Source organism: Piliocolobus tephrosceles, chromosome 2 (genome assembly GCF_002776525.5).
Source record: "Piliocolobus tephrosceles isolate RC106 chromosome 2, ASM277652v3, whole genome shotgun sequence".
Taxonomy (NCBI): domain Eukaryota; kingdom Metazoa; phylum Chordata; class Mammalia; order Primates; family Cercopithecidae; genus Piliocolobus; species Piliocolobus tephrosceles.
The window spans coordinates 81,427,797-81,449,715 of record NC_045435.1 but is presented as its reverse complement, the minus strand read 5'-3'; the positions used below and the strand labels follow the sequence as shown (position 1 = coordinate 81,449,715).

The window sequence follows — 21,919 nt, the reverse complement described above, 5'->3', positions numbered from 1 at the left end:
TGGACTTGAAATAAGAAGACTTCAGGTTGAGCACAAGATTCTCCACTCTGTGTTCATGGACAGTGTCTTCAGCCTTTCTGAGCCTGTTTCTTCATTACCAAACTAGGGACCTCAGTGGATTTTCTGAGAATTAACTAAAATACAATATGTTAAAATACTTTTCAAATTGCAAAGCCATTGCAAACAGGAGATAAGAATATCTTTTGAGTAGAGTTCCATATGTCTGCGTTATTCTTATTTTCCAATTTTCTCCTGTTTTGTTTTGTTTGTTTGTCTTATTTTATCATGAATAATCCCCAAAGGATAGTTACTACATAGCAGTTACCTTTACAGCATAGCGTTGGGGTGAATTCATGGACCTGAACTCTCTTGTGCGTTAGCATCCCCTGGGAACCTTTAAAAACACTCCTAAGTTCAAGCTGCAGCCCAAGAAATTATATATTAAGTTGATTTGGGGATAGTGCCCAGGCACTTGTGCTCTTTAAAAGCTTCTCTGTGATTCTCATGTACAGCCAGCATCAAGACACCAGGTTAAAAGCATGGCACCAGTCTAGCTACTATGCTCTTAGGAGTCACCTGATCTCTGCAACAAAATAGGATGAAAATAATTATTCAAATACCTACAAGTGAGGGATAAATGGAATGATATGTGAGTAACTGAAGTGTCCCCAGCTTGAAGGTACATACGTGCCTACAGCCCACCGTCCTGAGCATGGGCACTCAGCCTCCTTCCTGGATGTCTCCCATTGTGACCACAGGGGAGATCCCTGCAGGGCACAGTCAGCTGGCACAAATGGATCGTATCACAAAGTGAGAGCTCCTGGGGGTCCTCTCTGATCCACGACTTCCACCTTTCTCTGTTTCCTCTGTTCTTTCTCCTCTTTCTAGACTTCTAAGCAATGTCTGAATCCATCTCTTCCTAGAGGGAAGAGCTCCCAGCCCATCTTTTTGAGGTTGACTTCTTGGATTATCTTCTTGTTCGTGCATCCTCCCCTTAGGGTGTGATGGGAGGGGCCCCCACCTTCAGTGCCTTGATGGTGCTTGTATTAGTCCATTCCCCCACAGCTATAAAGAAATACCTGAACAACAAGAAAAAGAAAGAAAGAAAAAAGCAATACCTGTGACTGGATAATTTACAAAGAAAAGAGGTTTAATTGACTCACAGTTCCACAGGCTGTACAGGAAGCATGGCTGGGGAGGCCTCAGGAAACTTAGAACCATCACAGATGGTGAAGGAGAAGCAGGCATGTCTTTACATGGCTGAAGCAGGAGGAAGAGGGAGGAGGGGATGTGCTACACACTTTTAAACAACGAGATCTCGTGAGCACTCACTCACTCACTATCACAAGAGCAGCACCAAGGGGGGAAATCTACCCCCATGATCCAATCACTTCCACTCTGCCCCCATGATCCAATCTTGGCCCCACCTCCAGCATTGTGGGTTACAGTTCAACATGAGATTTGGGTGAGGACATAGATCCAAACCATATTAGCACTTGACTCTCCTAGAGGCCCAAGGTGGGGACTGGAACTACTGATGCTAGGGCAAAACACTAAGCATATAGACAGCAAGGATAACACTCTGGGTTAATCTCAGGTAGGGCACCTTGCTCCAGCAAAATATCTAGTAGATTGCTAGTAATACATGAAAAAAACAAAGGCTCTTCCACCGTTGTCCAATTCCTCTCCTCCTTTCCCCCTGTAAGTAATGTAATACATCTTGCCTGAGTTCCACATAGCTGGGCACCAACCTGGATATGAAGTGCCATTTGTTAGATAAGAGGCACAAATATGACTTTTAGGACATTTGAGCCAGGGAGACTGAAGGGAAAGTTGGAATGAGTTCAATATGGAGCCCAAGGAAAGAGCAAGAGCCTTCAAAAAACAGGTAAAGAAAGAAATCTTCACTGAAGGATGAAAATGGGGCTGTTATCAAATATCCAGAACTTGAGGGTTTACCCTGGGTTTTTTGCTTTTACCAACATCCTTGTGATTTCTGGAAAGACCAAAGACTCTTCCCTTGTTCTTTGTCTATCTGATCATGCTCAAGGTCAGAAAGTCCAGTGGAGTATACCTGGCCCTTGGCTTGCTGGAAAATGGACTGCTCTCGAATAACTTGTTTTCGTTTTTGCTTTTGAGCCACCAATAGTATCTGTCTTTCATGGCCATTGTCTTACCTGTCTCTCCCTCTTTTTTTTTTTTTTTTTTTTTTTTGGTTGCAACTGCTAGTGTGTGTGTGTGTTGTTTTGCATAGTTTTTCTTGTTTGTTTTTCTGCTGTGCTTGGTGCAACATACTTCAGCTTTTACCCCTCCAAGGCCATTCATATTTTCCCTAAGGGATCTGGCAAATGTCCTTGTCACTTCACCCCACAAATGTTCATTAACATGGCTGGCTTGTATGGAATTCACTGTGGCAGCTTCTTTTGCTATTTAAATCACCTTTCTAAAAGGTGACACATCCAGGTAGAATCCGAGACCCATATCATTTCTTATCATTTCTACTCCTGTCTCTGTGTAGTGGGACTTGGGAGCTTTTCCCTGTCTTTGGTAATCACATTACACTTCGGCGAGTGCCCTGGCCTTGGAGTGTAGAGAGTGTTAAAGGAGAATTCTGTTATGTTTGGATGGCTGCTCGCCTTTAAGGCCAACTGTCCCACTGATGTCTAATACTCAACAACTCATGTAATGAGTGTAATGGCTTCTTGGCTTCCTGCTGACCTGACCATGTCCTCAGAATTATGCTTTGTCAGAGGTAGCATTGAAAGGAACAAGGAGACAGATTGGCTTGGACAAGTATATTTCTGGGCCAAACTTTCTGGAATGCAGAAACATGGAGTTTCCAATGAACCACTCTTTAAAATCCAAAAGCTGCTGCTCAAGCATCCCCAATTATAGCAATAACATTAACTGCCCTCATCTTCATCATGCAGTCCATCTCATTTGTTGGATGTTAACTATAGGCAAGGCATTATTCCAAGCGGTTAACATGCATTACCTTAATTAATCCCCATCACAGTTCCATGAAGTAACTACTCCACAGTTGGAGCAGACTAGCATATCTTCTACAGAGATTTTTCTTTTTACGTTCATATTTGCTCTGCCTTAAGAGATAGTAAAAGAAAGTCTTTCTTTCTCTCTCTTTTTTTTTTTTTTTCCTTGAGATGGAGTTTCACTCTTGTCACCCAGGCTAGAGTGCAATGGTGCGATCTTGGCTTACTGCAACCTCTGCCTCCCGGGTTCAAGCAATTTTCCTGCCTCCACCTCCCAAGTAGCTGGGTATAGGCACCCACCACCATGCCCAGCTAATTTCTGTATTTTTAGTAGAGACGGGGTTTTGCCATGTTGGTCAGGCTGGTCTCGAACTCCTGACCTCAGGTGATCCAACTGCCTCAGCCTCCCAAAGTGCTGGGATTACAGGTTTGAGCCATTGTGCCAAAGAAAGTCTTTTAATCAAACTTGGAGTCCAGTGTTATTAGTTAGGAATTGGTCCAGCCACAAATAACAGGAAAATCCAAATTAACAGGGACTTAAAGAACATAGGAGGTTGTTTTCATCTCTTATGGTAAGGAAGTCTGAAAATACTAATTTGGGACCCTCATGTTACAGACTCAGGACAACAACTTTTTCTTCTACCTTTCTCCAAGATGGCTTTTAAGCTCAAGGTTACCTCATGGTTCAGTGTAGCTGCTGAGCCCCAGACATCACATCTGCAATTCAGGCTTGCAAAAGAAGAGTTCAGGGAGTTCCAAAAGGTCCAGAAGGCCAAGTTTCAAATTACTTAATTAACATTTATTTTAATAAATGCTTTAAATAAGATTTTTAATGTACTAAGCAGCCTCCAGGATAATACTTGTGCTTAATCACTTGGCCTCACCTCACTCCAAAGGAACCTGGGTAATGTGCATATTGAAAAGTTAGAGTTCTGCTCACCAGAAGAGGAGAGTAGTTATTGTGAAACTACTGATAGTCTCTCCCACATCCAGCAGGCCCCAGTTTGCTTCAAACCGTACGCGTCCTCCGGCTTCCTCTGATAACCCCTTTGGAAATCCTTGAGTGACGGGGCTGTATTCATAACTCTTAGTCTCCCCCACCCCAAACCCACATGCCCAATGCAGTCCTGAACACAGATTATCATAGCCACCCTCTAACCACCTGTCCGTGTGCCTGCCTGACCCCAGACAATAGAAGTAGGAACACTCAATAATACCTGTTGGGTTTTACTAATAATAACCATGACAGCAGCAATACCAATACTCAGAGGTACTGACATTTATTAAGCCTATGACATGCCCCACACTGCCAAGTGCAGTACAGGCATCATTATAGTGTAGTTGCTATGAAATGTAGACCTGGCTTCACCAATGTGGCAGAGCCCAAGGACGCTCCCTCAGAATCAGCTCTCTTGCTTCAAATGGGTTTTGCATTAACTCATTCCCAAAGCAGAATTCAGCTTTTTCCTTCTAAGAAGGCAAAATAAATTTAATATTTTCAGTATTGAATTAATTGTGATTCCATTTTCCCCATCAGTTTAATAAGTGAAGCTAATTTCCATGGGAGGGGCTGCGTGAATGGGCAAACCAGCTGGCAGCTAGGTACATTTCCTGGGCACCCGTGAATTTGATTCCTTGCCCCAGGAGCAAAGCAAATGCGGTTGGTAGAGCAACATCCGCTCTGACTGGGGACAGGGACTATCTTGATGCTGGAAGGTTGATATTCTCCCCAGAGCCCCCTTCTTTCAGAAGAGCCTCTCTTCTTGGCTCTGGGGCACTTATACTTGTTTATCAAATCAGTGCTGCTCTCCAGGACAATGGAAAACTGTTCATCCTTAAGGTTTGCAGGTGGCACCTCCTATTTGATGAGTCAAGGAAGTACCCCTGAATATGTCCAGACTGGTACTAAGCCCTGGGAGGATGTGTCTGGGTTTTAAAGTGGAACCAACCCAAATGTCCATCAATGACAGACTGGATAAAGAAAATGTGGCACATATACACCATGGAATACTATGCAGTCATATAAAAGGATGAGTTCATGTCCTTTGCAGGGACATGGATGAAGCTGGAAACCGTCATTCTCAGCAAACTAACACAAGAACAGAAAACCAAACACTGCATGTTCTCACTCATAATTGAGAGTTGAACAATGAGAATACATGGATACAGGGAGGGGAACATTCACACACCAGGGCCTGTCAGGGTGTGGGGAACTAGGGGAGGGGTAGCATTAGGAGAAATACCTAATATAGATGATGGGTTGATGGGTGCAGCAAACCACCATGGCACATATATACCTAGGTAACAAACCTATGCATTCTGCACATGTATCCCAGAACTTAAAGTATAGTAAAACAAAAAATAAAATAAATAAAGTCCAGTTCCTGCCTACAAGCTACTTACAGTTAAGGTGAGAGAGGAAGAAACAACACAAGAAAATGCCGGTGAGATATATCACATTCTAAAATTCATGGCTGGCAAACCTGTTTGCACATTAGAATTCCTTGGGGAGCTTAAAAAATAACTTATACCAGATCCCCAACCCAGACTAATGAAATATTGCAGATCGGTGAGATGCTCAGGTATCATCATGTATAAAAAATTACTTTGGCCCAGCTCAGTGACAGATGCCTGTAATCCCAGCACTTTGGGAGGCCGAGGTCGGGGAAGTGCTTGAGCTCAGGAGTTCGAGAGCAGCTTGGGCAACCACCTCCAGCACATGCGACCTCATCTCTTAAAAAAAAAAAAAAAATTAGCTAGGTGTGGTGACATGCACCTATAGTCATAGGTATCCAGGAGGCTGAGGCAGGAGGATCGCTTGAACTGAGGAATTGGAGGCTACAGTGAGCTATGATCATGCCACTGCACTGAAGCCTGGGTGAGAGAACAATACCCCATCTCAAAAGAGAAAAGAAAAGAAAATGTATTTGAAGTTCCCCAGGTGATTCTAAAAGGCAGCCAAAGTTGAGAATCACTGTTTTAAACAAATGCCAATGTGTATGCCTTACGAATTGAGAGCGAGTTTACATCCCATTTTCCAGATTCTTCTGATGAGGCCTCATCCCCATGAGATCCCTAAGGAGCAAGATATCTGCCGAGTAGCTGGGACTATAGGTGTGTGCCACCACGCCAGGCTAATTTGTATTTTTAATAGAGATGGGGTTTCACCATGTTGGCCAGGCTGGTCTTGAACTCCTGACCTCAAGTGATTGGCCCACCTTGGCTTCCCAAAGTTCTGGGATTACAGGCATAAGCCACCACACCTAGCCTTTAATCAATTAATTCTTATGGTTACTGTTCTTATTACCTGGGTAAAATGCTGATGGGATTAATATCTCAGTATCTACAACTTTGTTTCTCTTTATCAACTCCCATTGATAAAAGGTACTGATTTGGTGTCAACAGATCCTCTGCTTAATCTACCCAATGAGTGACGCTTTCTTGTTGCTCCCCATTCAGTGTTCAGCAGTGAACCTTGAGAGGTCCTGATAGCCTGTGTGAGGTTTATTCTTGGCTAATGATGGGTGCTCATTAGCTAAAGTTGTTTAACTAATTTCCAGTTGGAGGGTCAAAGGCAGTAGGACCAGGGTTTTGTAGATTCACTGCCTCTGCTGCGTTAGAGACACTGCACTGATCTTAAAGAACAGTGCCATCTCTGCAAGAAGTTGCTGTGGGATGAGATGGTGACTGATACAAGCAGGAGAGAAGGGAGAGCACATTTTGGATCTTCTATTAGCACTCCTATCAACAGGTTGAGCTTTCTACTTTCCTGGCTTTCTGAGATGTAAGAATGAGTAAGGGCTTCCCATGGCGACAGTCTCTTTGTTAAGAATTTCCTATGTTCCTGCCCCATGCCTTTTCAATTGCAAGTTGAAAGCTGCCCCCAGAGGACATATTTTATAGCGCAAAAAAAGAAGATATATTTTTACATGCTACCTTAGTGAGTCATTTTGCTTCTCAGACTTTTCAATTCGGAATTGCTTAATTATGTCCCCTGATGGATCTCTATGTCAAATGCTTCCCTTGTCCTGGTTTTAGGGCTGTATTTGCAGACATTAAGCTGTTTCAAGATTATTTTCAGGCCAGTTGTTTAGCCAAAGTGAGCTAATTTGATGAATCATTACAGGAAAATTACCTGGCCTCATGGTACATAGTAGGTGTTTAATAAATGTTGAGCCCCACCGTTGCTAACCAGCCTAAATTAGCCAGCCTAAATTAGCTGAGCTTATGCTGTTAAAATGCAGCCTGCTAATTCTTAGAGCAAATATTTTCTTGGTCAGGATTTTTGTCTAGTTGGAAAAGAACAGGATCAGCAAAATGGCTTTAAACATGTCTTAATGTCAAGAGTTTTGTCATCCAAGGCTCTACCCAGCATGGGTGCAGGGCTACCAGGCTTTGTTTGCGTTGCTTTGAGCTGCTTCTTCAGAGGCCATATCTGCCTTCTGTGAAAGTTTAAAGTTTCAAAGTTCCACCCATCCATGTGGGCACACAGTGATGCTAATGATAAGGTCGGTTGGAGTGGCCTGGTGGTGATGTCATGGGGATTAAGGCATGTTATCTGTAATAAGAATACACCCCCACTGCTGAGTGCAGCTGCACACAGCACCAGCCTTGGGCTGGGCATGATTCTCCGAGCTGATTTTAGAGTCAAATGAAAGCAGGCAATTATCATGTTCTTTAACTATGATCAGCCGAACAGGATACAGGTAGCCGCAAAATGGAGTTATTTAAAACAGTAACAAAATCACTTCAAAAAGGGTAATAATCTGGAAGTCTCTTTCTGCAACATCTAGTTAAAGCTGTCCAAGTGTGGAGAAGACAGGGAAGGCTTATTTTGTAACCTCCTCAATGGCAATAGTATCGGGAAAGCCTCCTTTTAATAGAAGAGTGGGGGACAAGGGGAGGGAGAGCCTTAGGACAAATACCTAATGCACATGGGGCTTAAAACCTAGATGATGGGTTGATAGGTGCAGCAAACCACCATGGCACATGTATTCCTATGTAACAAACCTGCACGTTCTGCACAGGTATCCTATAACTTAAAGTAATATTTAAAAATAAATAAATAAATAAAAGACAGGAACCTTGGCCTGGGGGCTGCCCCGGAGCAATTTAGTTTAGCCCCAACATGTAAACTAGAGCCTTTGAAAATGATCCAAGGAGAATCCTGAGTTTCCTGCCATGTGTCAGAGTAGTTACCATGGTAAGAGGTATTCACAAGCGCAGCCAACTGGTCCAGTCTGGCCTGGTGACTCCTCATCAACCCTTCAGCTTGGGTTGAAAGTTGATTCTGGACATTGGTTATGAGACCTTATCTTGGGCAGCGTTTCTTGTGACATTCCAACAAGACCCTGGGCTGGGGAACAGGTCTGAAGTCTAAGCATTTCTTAGACTCTACCAGAGCCTGCTTCTGAGCAGAGAGCAAAAGGAGGTGGACTCAGCTTGGCCCCCTACTAAATCTGGCTCTGTCACCAGTGATCTATGTGAACTTGGGCATATTTATTTAGGCTGGCTAAGACTTGGTTTTCCTCTCTGTAAAATGGAGATGATTATAATCTATCTCGTAGGGATGTATATAGAGGAGTACCTGGCTTTTGGTTGCTAAACAGCGTTCAGTAGGCATCAGCTGTTGCTATCACTGCCCTCCGCTAAGAAACCCATGGACAGAAGTTCCTGCATCATCTCTTGGTAACACCAGCACAGCTTCTGATGGTGTCCTTGTATTGCAGTAGCAAGCGTGGATTTTGCTCTGCATTGTCTGTGCCAGTGAGCTAAGAACACCAGAGCCTTGTTCATCTTTCAGCCAGCTGGGTAATGCCTGCGTCAGTTCCCATTGCATTAAACACCAGCCCATTAATTAGTAGTGGCAATGAAAAGATACCAATAATTATAACAGCAGCTATAGCCGTGCTTCCTGTTGAATACTTCCTGTCTAGCAGGCACTGTGCTGAATGTAACACATAGATAACTTTCTTTAACCCTATGACCACCCTATAAGGTAGACATTATTCTCACCATTTCACAGATAGGAAACTGAGGCACCAAGAGGTTTAAAAAGACATTGTTTTAAGTGGATGAGTTAGGATTTGAGCTCAGGTATTACTGACTTCAAAGATGGCATTTTCACTGTGTTATACTGCCTTCCCTTGAGCCTTTGGGAACAGCGCAGCTTTAAGAGCCCAAACTCTAACAAAGAATAAAATCAGTCTCTGTTGTAAGAATCTTAACAAAGTTGGCACACTTAGAGCATTTTTCAGTGTACTTCTACACAGCTGGTTATTTAGATCTCAGAATGTCTCTGTAACTGTTGAATAAGTCAGGAAATGAAGCCTTTGAAGAGTATCAGCAAGCTGCTCAACAATGTACCCTGGAGACCGAGTGTGGTGGCTCATGCCTGTAATCCCAGCATTCTGGGAGGCCGAGGCAGGCGGATCACAAGGTCAGGAGTTCGAGACCAGCCTGGCCAACATAGTGAAACCCCATCTCTACTAAAACTACAAAATTAGCTGGGTGTGGTGGCATGCGCCCGTAGTCCCAACTACTCCAGAGGCTGAGGTGGGAGAATCGCTTGAACCTGGGAGGCAGAGGTTGCAGTGAGTCGAAACCATGCCAATGCACTCCAACCTGGGTGACAGAGAGTGAGACTTCATCTCAAAAAAAAAAAAAGAGAGAGAGAATGCACCCTGAATGTACGGCAGGGCCAACTTTTGATGGCCATCCTGCATCCGTGGCTATGAGACTCCAAGCACATGCACGTTCCTCTCAGCCCCATGCTGCCTCTCACCTGGCTCTGGCACATGTTTTAGCTGTAGAGACAGCGCTGGGCAATGGGAAAAGGATAAGTCAATACCAATTCTTGCCAAATGCTAGAAAGTCCTTGCAGGGGTACCTGTGGAAATCTCCTGAGTGAGGATGGAGATCATGGCATGGCGGGCCAGTCAGGGACCAATTAGAGTTGTCCATTGTGGTCTGCAGTTGATTCTGTGACATATCCCGGTGTCTGGATTAGTGCTAGGGCTGTGTCAATGGTGACAGGATTTCTATGAGAAGTTTGTGCGGGGACATCCCCAAGCCTAATGTTTGGCTGATCTGTAGTCTTCGTTTCTGTTCGTATAAACAAAGCTTCAAAGCTTCTTGCTTGCATCTGTGTAAGGAAAAAAGCCAGAGGACAGTGAAGAAATACTCTGATGAAGAAAAGACCTTGAGGACTGGCTACGTGACCACTGGTATCCCTTTGGGCTTTGCGGCCCAAGGAGTGCTGTGTGCTGCTGCTGGTTAGGAGCTGGCTTTCATCTTCCATTTGGTCAAATGTGGCTGGTTTTCTGCTTGGTACCCACAAACGACTGTATTTAATCCATTTATCAGTAATATCCGTAACTTACTGTCCAGATAAGGAGGCCTCCAGATCACATTTTGCAGTTGGCCCCTTTGTTCTCAGTTGTGTCGTCATCTGTGTAACATTCGTGCAATCAAGCAATCATGTATGCATTCACCCTTTTGAAACTGAATGCCTTCTGTATGCTGGGTGCTGTACTAGGTGCCAGAGGTAGGTGTGAAACAGAGCCAACACCAATCCTGCTGCATGGAGCTTTTACATCTAGAGGTCTTTCCAACACAGCAGTAAGTGCACTCAACATTAACCACTGTACTATTCTAGGAAGGAATTCCTGTGGGGAGAATTTCATCCGGTCATGTAGAAGCACATGTATTAAAGTGTTTAAAATCTCATCTGGCAGTTGTTATGTAACTCAGGCTGGACTTTACGTGTCTCTCCTTCGGGCTGCTAGGCATGGTGGGAGGGGATGCCGAAGGGAAGGGTGGGAATGCCAGACTCCTTTGGCTATACCTTTCAAGCATGGGATAAGGTGTTCACGCCATCTAAATACTGGAACATGTGTAGGGGCAAAGAGGGAGAGCTTACCCCATCACCCCCCGAAAGTTTGCTGAAAATGAACTGACAAAGGGCAGGTGAATAGGATAAAAAGGCACACAAAATGTATTTTAATATGGACAACACAGGGAATCATAGTAGAATGGTTACCCAGTAACCCAGTGGGGTACAGATGCTTAAATGCCCATCTTAATAGAGGGAGGGGAGAGGGGGAAATATGGCTACTTGAGGGGATAATAAATGATTTTGAGGGGGAAACGAGTGGGCCTACTGCTCAGACAATGGTTAGTAAATAATTTCAGTGGAAGTTGAATGGGATGGAGAGCTGACAATGGTTGGGGAGAAGTTGGTCTGGGCTCTAGGTGCGGTGTTTAATTTTCAGTCTCTTCCTCTGTGATACGAGTTGTGATCTTCTCTTCTCTGGTGAATGAAATGTCAGGAAAGGCAATTGTATTCCTCTTTGGCAGATCTGGCTTTTAGGTAGATAAGGGAACTTCAGAGAACAGCTTCATCCTGTGGTTTGGGAGAGACAGAGGATTAAGAGACTGTGGGGTAAGGGAGACAGGGAGCAAGGTCGGAGAAACCTTGAGACTGCTTCATGTCGAAGCACCATATTTTAGGGTAATGGTTTCTGAGTCCCAACACATGCTACCAGAAATTGCCATTCACCTTTCCTTTGTAGAGTTGTTGGTGGGGGAATTAAAGTACATTGAATAATATTAAAGTAAAACATTTTTGCAACTGTGTAAAGGTCATAATTGAGATGAAAGCTTTACTTTTATCACTGATGTAGGAAAAAAAAATGTCCACTTTGTTTTTGTTTCATAAGCTATGCTGTTTTCAAAATAAGATACATTCACTCTTATGGTGGTGACAATAAGGAGTAGGGATTACAATTAGTAAGCCACTGGTTTCCCACACATTGTCAATGTGCAGGGCTTATCCTGGTCCAAACCTGCTTCCTGGTGCTTGAGAAACACAGAATCCTGCCATGTTTTATCCCAAAGTGGCTTTTCTTAGTTCTCCTGTCCCTTGGAGACATGGCCCAAGTAAATTCCATCCGGGTCTTAGAATCCAGTTCAGAATAGCACATTCCCTTTGGAATATCTTGCTCAATGCAGACCATCCTTCTTCAGACCAAATGACTGTTACATCAAGTTAGGTGGGTCCTCATCCCCTTCTACCCTTCCCGACACCTTCGTTTCCTTTGTTCTTCAAATTCCAAGTGATAATATGACTGTGCCTCCAGCACTGGCCTTTGCTGGGCTGCTTGTTCATTATCCATGTTAGAGCTGCGTGGTGTTTGTCACTGTTGCCCTTGATGATAGTGACTGCTCACCTTGTAGTACATAGCATCAATTGGTTCCCATGTTTTCTCATTTAGCGAAGCTCCCTTCCATTTTTCTCCTGTAGAATTACCCTTTATGACTACCAAGCCATGTGTAGAGCCAACAAGGAAAGCAGCGATGGCGCCCATGGCCTCCTGGATGTAAGTACTATGCTGTCACCCAGAAAACAGCTGCGCATTTCTGTCTTTCTCCCTGTCTGAGTGTTATCTTCCTCTTTGGAGTAATCAAGTTTATCTTTTTGCAAAATCATGAACATTTTGACTTTACTCATTAAAAAAAAAAACACTTCAGGCCAGCCGCAGTAGCTAACGCCTGCTATCCCAGCACTTTGGGAGGCTGAGGTGGCGGAATCACTTGGGGTCAGGAGTTTGAGACCACCTTTGCCAACATAGTGAAACCCCGTCTCTACTACAAATACAAAAATTAGCCAGGCATGGTGACATGCGCTTATAATCCCAGCTACTCAGGAGGCTGAGGCAGGAGAACTGCTTGAACCCAGGAGGCAGAGGTTGCAGTGAGCCAAGATCATGCCACTGCACTCCAGCCTGGGCAACAGAGCGAGCCTGCCTCTCAAAAAATAAATAAATAAATAAAATTTTAAAAAGTCACTGCTGTTTCAACTCAAATCCAGTGATTATATGAATGAAAAATGGGTCTAAAGCCTTTGATGGATTAATGCAGCAACCCCCTTGTGATGGACAGAAAAAGGGAGAAGTTTTGTTAATTCTCCCATTTGTATATAAAATAACTTGGTTTTGTTCAACAGAACTTGTCCTTTTAGTTTGTAATGGAGTTGTGAGCTTGTGTTCTAATTCCCATTTTGATCACAGATACTCCCTCTCCCCTAATCATGCCACGGGGTTTCGGCATCGTTTTCCCTGGAGCTGATTCCTTGGTGATGTCACAGATGAGGATCAATCAGCATAGCTATTGTGCCATTAGAAACTGGCTTTCAGATGGCCAGAAATTAACTGTTATCACTTACTCCCAAATTAAAAATGTAATTTACAATGCATAGACAATGTAAATTTGGCCAGCAACACCTAAAAACACAGAAAAAAAAAGATATAGTGTACCTCTGGATAGTCTGTCATATGTTTTTAAATATAACCCTTACAATGCTATTATTTTGTAAATACTAAAAATTAACCTAAAATTTTGTTTGAAACACAACATTTAAATGCTATTTTGGCTTTAAAATATATATACTTTCTAATTTGCAGATGTAAGATGTTACAAGGGGGTTATTTAAAAACTGAATAATTAACACGGTTCTCCTACACTGAGGGAGCAAGAAATGATTCAGAGCTGGCAAATTTGTGAGAGGCAGCTAAAGGGATGAATATTTTGAAAAATACAGCTTTTTAGTGAGACTCACTATGTCTTTCTAAACCCAACTCCCCTAACCTTAGCATGAATAGTTCCAGACTTTAAACGTTCCCAAGGTGTGTTTTCATCATTAGATTTAAAAGCTTAGTGGCTTTATGCTTTTAAATGATAATGTGCATTTAAATTGTTTTAATCCCGTATTTGCATAATCCCTTTGTTTACTCATATATTGAGCCAATGCCTGGCACGGAATGCCTGAGTGCCTTTCCCTGGCCTCAGAGCGAGCTGCCACTGCTACTGCCCTCTTTCCCCTCAACCTCCAAAGCTTCCTTAATCCTTTTATTTACTCTCTCCTCCCCCTGACCCACATTACCCATCCCAGCAGGTACAAAAACACAACATTGTCCCATAGTCTGACCACCCCGGTCTTTTTGAAAGCAAGATGATTATTTTTCAAGCCATAAAATGTAATGGCAGAACCGCAGGACTGCAAAGTGTGGTTTCAGGAAACTGTTAAAAGTTCACATCCTTATCTGACCCTAATCCTGGTGGCCCAGAACCCTGTGATTCAAGGAATGATGTGGAAGCACTCAGTCGAATCAGAGCAAGAGATACACCAAGTCTGAAATCTGGGTGGGCTTGGAAGAGCCTCAGCATTGTTGTTGTTGTTCTGCACATTTACTTTCTGGCCGGACTGGGAAAGTTTTGAAAATGATTGGGGGCATGTAAATTTGTTCTTGTTTCATTTAAAACTGGATAATTCCTCCATTCTCACTTCTAGTTCTTATAATTAAAATGCTCAGAAGGTGGGATTAAGCAGCTCTAGCTGCAGAGCCAGGATTTGGCATGCATTTCAATTCTCTGATATCTAAAGGCAACCACAGAAGGTTCTGAGATTCTTCTGGACCTGACATCTGGAGCCCAGAGCCCGGGATTTACTAGTGTCATTGCCTGTCTCTCAAGTCCACGCCCCAGTCACATAAATGGCATAGCTAGGTACAAAGAACCAACTGAGGGGGAGACTTGGTATTTTCCAGAATTCAGGAAATTGAATTATCCACATAGGAAATATCACAGTGTAAACAATCCAACTGCTTTTTTTAATTAAAATATTCTGAAATAAAGATTAGGCTTTCAATGCCTTCTTTTATAGAGTGAAGGGGATTTTCAGCAAGGATAAAATCACATGTTTATATGGTTATCATTTTTTTCAAGTCCAAATATGTGAGTGTGAAAAAAGGCAGCTTAAATCCTACATAATTCATGGACGGCATTAAAATCAGGTGTATGCAATTTTGCTTATTTTAATGAATGACATACAGTGATGGAGAACAGGGAATCACCTTTCCAAGAGGCTGCCCTGTAAATTACCATTTGAAATTAGTTATATGATTCCAGCCCCCTCAGCATTAAGCTTCAAAATATTAGCCCCTAGAGGGTAAAGGTTTAAGCATCGGGTGCTGAACTTCCTTTTTCCTCCTACTGATAACCCTTGTATTAGATCAGGTTTATTTTACTTGTAAATCACATCTCACTGGAGTGGAGTTCAAAGTTTTAAAATGTTAGTTTTAGGATACAGTATCCAACAATTTTCTTCCCCTAGCTAGAACGCCACTGTTTTTTAACATGATATCAATCTCTCTAGAAGAATAACATTGTCCTTATGTAAAGCCCTAAATTAAGCTACAAATTTTGTGTGCAATACATTGTTTTTAATGTACTGAATTCTTCTCTTCAGCCTTATAATGCCTTCCTCTCTGCAGTAAAATGGATCATGACAGAACTTGTCTTGTAAGTAAAATCTGCTGCATTTTTGAAAAGGATTAATATTTTCCTTTTTGTATCATAAAGTGAACTTAGAGATTGTGAGTCATGCTTTCAATAACCGTTAGATTCCTAGTGCTCTGAGATAATTTCATTGAACGTCTCAAAATATTGAACACAGAGACCAAAAATGATCTTTTATTCAGTGATTCATGATCACTCCTTTGGCTATTATGTCATACTTTAGCAGATTAACAGTTTGCAATATACAACTAAATTTACTTATTGTGGTTACTGTTCAATTTCACATGGATGTCTGGCTGATTTGACTGCAGCCTGGTGGGCTGTGGTCGGAAGAGCACACTGCTGTGACTGTCCACCATGCTCCTTTGGCTGCCTTGGCCTGTGCAGGAATGGGAGATGTGTGAGATTGTCAGCTAGGGCTGGGGGCTTCCTCAGGTGGGATTTCATTGTTTTTCCTGTCAAACTATGGTCTTGTTTGGAGGTGCTCGTTGCATCTGTGACTTAGGTAACACTTGAAATGGCACAAAGATGAAAGTCTTGACTTTCAGACTAGATATTAGACACATTACAGAAACACTGTGTCACACAAAAGGGAAGAATTTCATAGATGAACATGTAAACAAGGTTGTTTAAGTTGCACCAAACTCTCTCATTCTTATTTCCCCTGCTTAGACTCCACTTCTGTGGGTTTGAGGCAAATTTCATGCCATTTGATGGATAGTCACTGTCCTCTTAATTTACTGTAACCTCTATTAATTTAATACAGTTTGTGAATTCAAATGGGAAGTAAATTCTCCATATACACATGAGGCAGAGAAAGAACATTAACAGGTAATAGTGGGATTTAGATTGAGAGACAGCTGCTAGGAATAGTAGTCATAAGCCTGAAAAACAAATGAAACAAATGACCAAATTTTGATCTCTCTTCATCTATTTGGAGGATAATTTATATTATTTTTGTGTTCTTTACCAGCCATTGAGAAATGTTGATTTTTATGAAGTTGCATTGTGACATAATTTCATAGAGAGAAGTCTGTTCTACCTCCCTCTATACACACACACGCGGAGGGGCTTAAACAAGTTCAAGCAGCAGTATTCATTTTGAAAGCATCTTTCATTACTACAGATCATAGTCTTGGCAGAGGAGAATATTCTCTCTGTATTTCTGAACTAAGGGAGGAGAAGCTCATTAGAAATTGGCCTTTTACTGTGGAATCAAATTAGATGATATTAAGATTGAATAACTGGTGAACAATAACGAGGAAAGTATTTCAGCCTATACAGCAGGTTATTCCTCATCTAGGAATCTTTGAGTCCAGGTGAACCTGGCTTTGGGGATAAAATAAGCCTTTCACAAGAAAGATAAACCCCAGTGAATATTCAGTGATAGCTCAGCCAACTGTGTTGATATCTGCAAATTGTGATGTTCTCAAATGAGGTAAGCGATGCTGAAGAATACAGAAAGTCACTGTTCTGTGATACAGGCATTGATGACGAAGTAACATTGGGCTTTTCCACGATCTGTTTAGGTTCCTGGTGGAGTTTAACCTCTGCAGTTGGTGGCACTCCGATATGACAGCTAAAGGTGAGCAGCAACGGGTTTCTGTTTCCCAGCTTGGAGGGATGAGCGCTGGGTTCACCGGCTACTTTTCGTCAGGGATGTGCTGGCTCAGAAAATTCCCCAGGACAAAGTGATGATTTTTCAGCTCTGTCAGCAAAAAGACACCCTTTATGCTAAGTGCTGTGCTATCTAGTCTGACGCAGAATTCCACAGGCTTCATTCAGCCCATGTTGAATGTACATCTTGACCTGTTTCCTTAACTAAGGCTTTGAGGTCATACATTGCACAGGTAAATTCTTCAGAAAGTTCATGGGCAATGCTGAAATAGAAGAGAGACAGACACACTGCTGGTGTCTCAGGCTAAATGAATGATTAGCCATTCTATTTTCATTTTCACAGTTACCCTCATAGAACATAAATCTGATGACATTCCTCTCCCTTCTCAAATATCTTTGATGATTTAAGGAGGGTGTAATTAGTAGAGACTCTTAGAGGCATGGGTTGTGGAGTTAGATCAGAATAGGTTTCAGTCCCGGCTCAGGGTTGACCTTGGGCATGTCAGCTGATCTGTCTCCAAGGCTCAGTTTCCCTTTGCTAAGCCCAGTGGGGAAAATAATATTTATCTTAGGAAGTGAGTCTGTATGTCTGTGTGTCTGTGTGTCTGTGTGCATGTGTGTTTAATGCTATGAGAAATCATGTTACGTGCTGACCACAGTGACTGAAACATAAGTCCTCAAAAAATAGTAGCAATACCGCATGTTCTCACGTATAAGTAAGGTAAACATTGAGTAAACATGGATACAAAGAAGGGAAAACAGACACTGAGGCCTAATTGAGGTGGAGGGTGGGAGGAGGGTGAGGATGGAAAAACTACCCATTGGGTACTACGCTGACTACCAGGATGCTGAAATAATCTGTACACCAAACCCTCGAGACATGCAGTTGACCCATGTAAAAAACCTGCACATGTACCCTCCACACCTACAATAAAAGTTGGAAGGAAAATCAATATATAAAAGAACGTATCTGTAATTATAACGGTGGTGACACTATGACCATGACAGTGATGATGATTGCCTACAAATCCAGTGATCCTTAATGAACCCTGGCTCCAGCAGTCTGCCCCAGGCCTGCCCACTCACGTGCTATTTCTCAGATACACTCTGTTCTTTCTTGCCTTCATGCATTCATGTTCATTTTCCCACCTGGGAGGCCAGGGACTAGTAGGCTATTACCATTCTTATTATTTCTAACTATCTGTCTTTTAAAAAAGAAATTGATTAGTCACATATCAGCATTTCCCCAGATGCTAGATCTATTTTAATCTAACATTCCCTTTCCTTTCTCTGAAGATCCCAGTCTGTGAGGATCCCCTCAGTTCCCTCAGGCAGAATGAACATTTTCTTCTTGTTCCTGCCCCAGTCAGCTCATGCGTTATCCTATCTCTTCTTTAACATTATTGCCTCACTGTGTGTGTTTTACGCTAACCTAGCATTTCTTGATGGTAGGAGCTTTGTTTTAAATATTGTTCTCTCTTAACACCTAACTGGTGCTGAGCACACAGTAGGTGCTTTATCTTTGCGGATTCAATATCCTAACAAATCTTTCTGGTGCTAAGCATGACCATTAGGGTCACTATAGTCATGGCTTTGTAACTTACAAATAGGCTCATTTTGCTGGAATCCAAGAACTCTCTGATTTCTGCTTAGAACGTGAGATAGAGCAGAATCTGCTGAGTGAGTCCTGCCCCTGCTGATGCCCGCAGAGTTCACTCTCTGATAACTGGGAGCCTAATCCATGCCTGTCCAGGCTTGGCTCTGCCCTGGGACACTGAGAGCCCAGTGGAGCAGGGCCCCTGTGCTCTGCTTGCATCCACACACACGCACATTGGTCTGGTGACCCCCAGGGCTTGGACTCAGTTCTTGCTCCTCCCTGCTGGGTTGGGTACTGAGTGACAGTGACTGCCCCAAATCCCACTTGTATAAATTAGCCTGAGGACATAAACCTGGGTGGGAACAAAGGTTTCTATGATAGGATGATCATCACCAGGGACTTTATAATTGTAAATACTGGTAACTCTTTAAATGTCTAACAATAAAGGCCATTTTAAAATAAATTGCAACCCATCCACAGAAAGAGCATTTATTCTGTTTCTGAAAACTTTTTGATGAAATTAAGAAATGCTCATGAAATTATAACAAAACAAGACAAAACCCAAGATACAAAACCGTATATACACAAAAACACATAAAATGGTGGGAGGAAGGAGATAGGGAGCTAATTGGGGTCAGCAGTTGGTATGGGAAATAGGGAGTCAATAAACAAACACCAACGTATGAGTTAGGCGAAGAGGACTGTCTTGTCCCCGAAAGGAAATTTTACCTGTAATGTGAGCTTGCTTTTGTTGAAATTGCACATGATTTGAAAAAAGAAAGACAAGGAGGGACCTACTAAATGGGCACTTGGCTATTTTTACCATTTGCTCTTCTTATTCGACTCACTTTTCCACAGTCTTACTAATAGGAGTGAAGAGAGATAAATGATATTTTTTAAAAATAAGAAAATCAATAGAGGCCAAGAAAATGGGTTGCAAGTTGGTTAAATGGCTGCTCTCTCAGTGGCACCAGTGACCTGGAAACAAATCTCCTCTCCCTCTGAATCAGACTATGAGCTCTCAGAGGCCGGAGCAGCTTTTGAACTTAGTGGTTAGGAACTCTGGGTAGCCTTTCTCTGCTTCTTGCTTGCTGTGAGGTTCTGGGCAAGTCACTTGGTCTCTCTCGGCTTTGGTTCCGTTTGTCAGCAGAGAAAACAATAGATATAATGTGGCTGTGAGAAGTGAATTAAGCAATGCATGCCAAGCCCTTGTGCAAGTACTCCATGCCTGGTGGGTGGGCGCTCATGCTTTGGGTGGTGGCGGTGGTTTTTTTACCTGAGATGTCTGGTTATTTCTTAGGAGTTTACACAGGGCTGAGGGCAGCAAGCTTGTTTTCAGTGGTTCACTTTTTGGCATTCTTCTTCATACCTAGTGAGGACGTTCCCTTCTCTTCATGTCTGCGTTCACTCCCACTTCCCTCATCCTCACCTTGACCTGTTTCCCTTTTCCGTGACCTGCCACCACAGACATCTAGCCATACTGTTATTTTGGTCCTATGGATTCTAGAGTTTTACTGAATGCCATTCACTATGATCTTTGCCTAGAACAGTGGTTTTCAAATGGGGGCAGTTTTGCCTCCCAGGGGAATGACTGGAGACATGTTTGCTGTCACAGCATGGGAAGGAGGGTTCTTGTTAGAATCTGGTAGCTAGAGGCCAGGGATGCAGCTAAATATCCTGCAATACACAAGACAGCCCCCATAACAAAGAAATATCCCACTCAAAATATCAATAGTGCCACTGTTGAGAAACCCTGGCCCCGACTGAGGGGTGCAGAGTAGGGGACAGTGACTGAGGGAGCAGGGTATGATCTCTGTACCCACGATGTTGAGAGATACTTGTGAAGGCTCCCATTCTGCAATTTCACCACCCCCACCCCAGCTGGACCAAAAGTGGTCCAGTTTTCAGCTGAAAGGAATAATATGGTGCTTTAGTTCTCTATTTTCTGTCTTAAGGAGCTTTGTAGAAAGGCCCCTGAATAGATCATTTCAGCATGTCCTCTGACTCCACTGCCAGACTGTGAGACCTCCTTTCCACAGACTACAGAGAGACCTTGTCACATAATTGCATCGTTGATGCATGGTGTGCTGCTACATAAGTGCTTTGCCATTTCCAGAGAGCTGGCACATAGATTATCTTCAGATCTGTTCAACATACCTGAGAGGTAGGGACTGCTAGAATTTCCTGCCAAGCCTCTCTGAAGCACCTAAGTCAGACAGCTAAGAGGCAATGGACTCAGACCTAAGCCAAGACCTCCCTCAGCTAATGATGACAGCGAGAGCCGCAGCTACTGCACTGGAATTGTCTCATTCCAGCCGACAGCCCTCTGCTGGGCATCATATGACTTTTTCCATTCTATGGATGAAGAAATGAAAAGAAGCAAAGGTGAACTCATTCATCCACAGGATTGCTGTCATTGGGATACCTTATTAAATGTAAATATAAATCCCAGACCCGGCATAAGGAGGGAAATGTTTCAGGCACCATATGCTATTGGCTTGCAAGGTTTCTTCATTCTAAATTTACCATTCCCTCACTAGATAAAGACTCTGAGCTGAGACATACATCTTTGTTTTAGCTAAAAATGGAATCCATAATTACACTGTTTATCTGCTCCATTTCCTTAATGAAGGGGACTGTGGAAGCCCATTTCTGCTTGATTATCACAAAGGTATCATTTTGGTGAAGTTGCACAAAGAGAACAGAGCTTGCTGGCACCCGGTTGTGAACAGGGGTGCATTCACAGAAACAAAAGAAGAGGAAGGCTTTTCAAATGGCAAATCTATTCATTCCCAATTGTCTGCACATAATTACTGTGAACCCAAGTCAGTTATTCTCATCAGGGACATTTGTTGCTAAGGGAAAAGTAAAGAAATTCAATTGTGCGGATGCTCCCTTGGGTGCTTCATTGTGAATGGGTGATAGGTGGTGGTGACATCGGCGTAACTGGGACAGGAGGCACAGCAGTGTGGGCTCCGGGATGTGAGGGCCAGGCTCACATCTGGACCCCATCACTCATTGCAGTGTGACCTTGGGCAAGTATCTTCATTTCTGAGCTTTAGTTTCTTCATCTGCAGAATGGGACAGTAGCAAGGGCTTGCTTATTCTGTGGTGATGAGGATTCTGCCCATGCTAAGGGCCTGGCACAGGGTTTGGCATGTAGTAAGTGCATAGTTAAGATTGATGGTGAAGGTGGTGGTGGTTTGCTGTATGAGTTAATGATGATTGTGATGAGTCACTCTCTGTGGGACCCACGGCAGGCAGTGTCTGCTTCTGGAACCTCATTTTTCCCTTCTGGAAAAAGAAGGAGTCAGCCAAACTGAGCTCAGTGATCCTTGACTACCTACAGCTTTGTAAG

At 43.0% G+C, this 21,919-nt stretch overlaps 1 protein-coding gene across 1 annotated transcript in view; it reads left to right on the top strand.

The window, feature by feature from the left end:
* The window catches only part of CACNA2D3 (calcium voltage-gated channel auxiliary subunit alpha2delta 3), a 958,661-nt gene that overhangs the window by 872,649 nt on the left and 64,093 nt on the right, over nucleotides 1-21,919 (top strand). Inside the window, exons 32-34 of the mRNA XM_023189561.2 lie at nucleotides 12,295-12,370; nucleotides 15,298-15,350; nucleotides 16,877-16,932. Coding sequence (XP_023045329.1) covers nucleotides 12,295-12,370; nucleotides 15,298-15,350; nucleotides 16,877-16,932 — 185 coding nt within the window. The remainder of the gene's footprint in view (nucleotides 1-12,294; nucleotides 12,371-15,297; nucleotides 15,351-16,876; nucleotides 16,933-21,919) is intronic.